The sequence below is a fragment of the Austrofundulus limnaeus genome, unplaced genomic scaffold (genome assembly GCF_001266775.1).
Source record: "Austrofundulus limnaeus strain Quisiro unplaced genomic scaffold, Austrofundulus_limnaeus-1.0 Scaffold1154, whole genome shotgun sequence".
Lineage (NCBI taxonomy): Eukaryota > Metazoa > Chordata > Actinopteri > Cyprinodontiformes > Rivulidae > Austrofundulus > Austrofundulus limnaeus.
This window is the reverse complement of record NW_013953556.1, coordinates 109,028-110,510: the sequence shown is the minus strand read 5'-3', so window position 1 is coordinate 110,510 and position 1,483 is coordinate 109,028. Positions and strand designations below refer to the sequence as shown.

The window sequence follows — 1,483 nt, the reverse complement described above, 5'->3', positions numbered from 1 at the left end:
CTTTTTTTCACATCATGTTGCCTTCCTGGATCTGTTATTATCTCGCTCTGAAGCACAGAGGAGTGTCAGAGGTAAGCTTGTTTCAAGTGCTTTTCACAACCCTGTCTCATTTCTGGACTCAATAATTTTGTGAATGAAGTCGATATTTCAGTTAAAATACATAAGTAAAATTATTTATCCGAGTTTAATACTACCCTCCAACTTTATGGATGACTTTATGGATTTAATTTTACATATTATAGTTGAATAAATACGGTAATAAAAGTTATATATTTGATCAGTGTGTTAGCATTACAATATGAACATGTCTAAAAGAGGCTTCTTGTTGATTTTTTTAATTCCATCTTTAATGTAGATGTCTTTAAACTTTTCAATAGTTGGCATAAGTTGTCTAAAACATTATAGTGTGACAGGGCCTTTAGATAGACTATGATGCAAAGTCATATATACAGCTTTTTTCTAACAACTGAAGGTAGCATAGTTACTTGGTTGTGGTTAAAGGATTGAACTTCATGGTTGGAAAATACAAAAGATGACCTGAGGTCTTTGATTACTCAGAACACGTCACAACAAGAACAAAGAAAAAAGCTTTATTAATAAAGAGAAATGTGTTTCTAGCACAGAGAGTGATAATGAAAGTTTCAGCTGATTTAAAGCCTCATCTCATCTGCTAATAGCAGCGAGACTTGTGCTGCTCCATCCAATCTGCAGAGTGGTGTGAAATGAAAACTAACATGTCAGCTCATGTAGCCTCCAGAGACCATGACTCTAACTTTGTGCTGTTATTACCAGAGAACATGTCAAAGTTCAGCTACATGTACAGACGTTTGATCATTTAAACCAACAGGTCAAGTTCAGGTATACCTTTTGTTTTTGAAGGTCAAGTGGATGTGGCAGCCATCTTTAATTGTGCTTACACCAAACAATCAGTTAAWGATGACTTTCTGCAAGTCTGATTAAAACAATGGTTGGTAGGATGTCTTGTTAACAAACACAAAACCATTATTGTTCAACTCAAGCTGAACAGAGACTGAAGACAGGAAAATGTTGTCAAGCAAATCTTACTTTTTYGCAAGAGCCTTTCTTTCTTCTGGTGTATAATCCAGAGATCCAATGGCACCCTCTCCTTTTGTTGGCATGAATCCAATTATAGCTATCAGGGCAGTTCGGACTGGAAGACAAAAGACGAAGGGGAAAATCAGAACACTTTCAATACAACCTAATAAAAGCAAAGTTCAAATARGTGACAGGCTGAACGTTGTTACATAAACGTGACACAAGAACCAATGACAGTTTGTATTTGGAGCAGAAGGCTTCATGAAGATTATTTAAGGAAGGGGCCGACCATACGGTGGCCTGGAGGTGCAAACCAACATTACAAAATCTGAAACACTTTTAAATGTTCTGAAACAAATGTACAATTCAGAAAACAAAATTACATTTCAAAAACAAAATTGCATTTTAGAAAAAAATTACATTTCAA

At 35.3% G+C, this 1,483-nt stretch overlaps 1 protein-coding gene across 1 annotated transcript in view; it reads right to left on the bottom strand.

Annotated features, from left to right (window-relative positions):
• ube2j1 (ubiquitin-conjugating enzyme E2, J1) overlaps positions 1–1,483 on the bottom strand; it is a 29,471-nt gene that overhangs the window by 8,252 nt on the left and 19,736 nt on the right. The window contains exon 5 of the mRNA XM_014030991.1: positions 1,066–1,171. Coding sequence (XP_013886445.1) covers positions 1,066–1,171 — 106 coding nt within the window. The remainder of the gene's footprint in view (positions 1–1,065; positions 1,172–1,483) is intronic.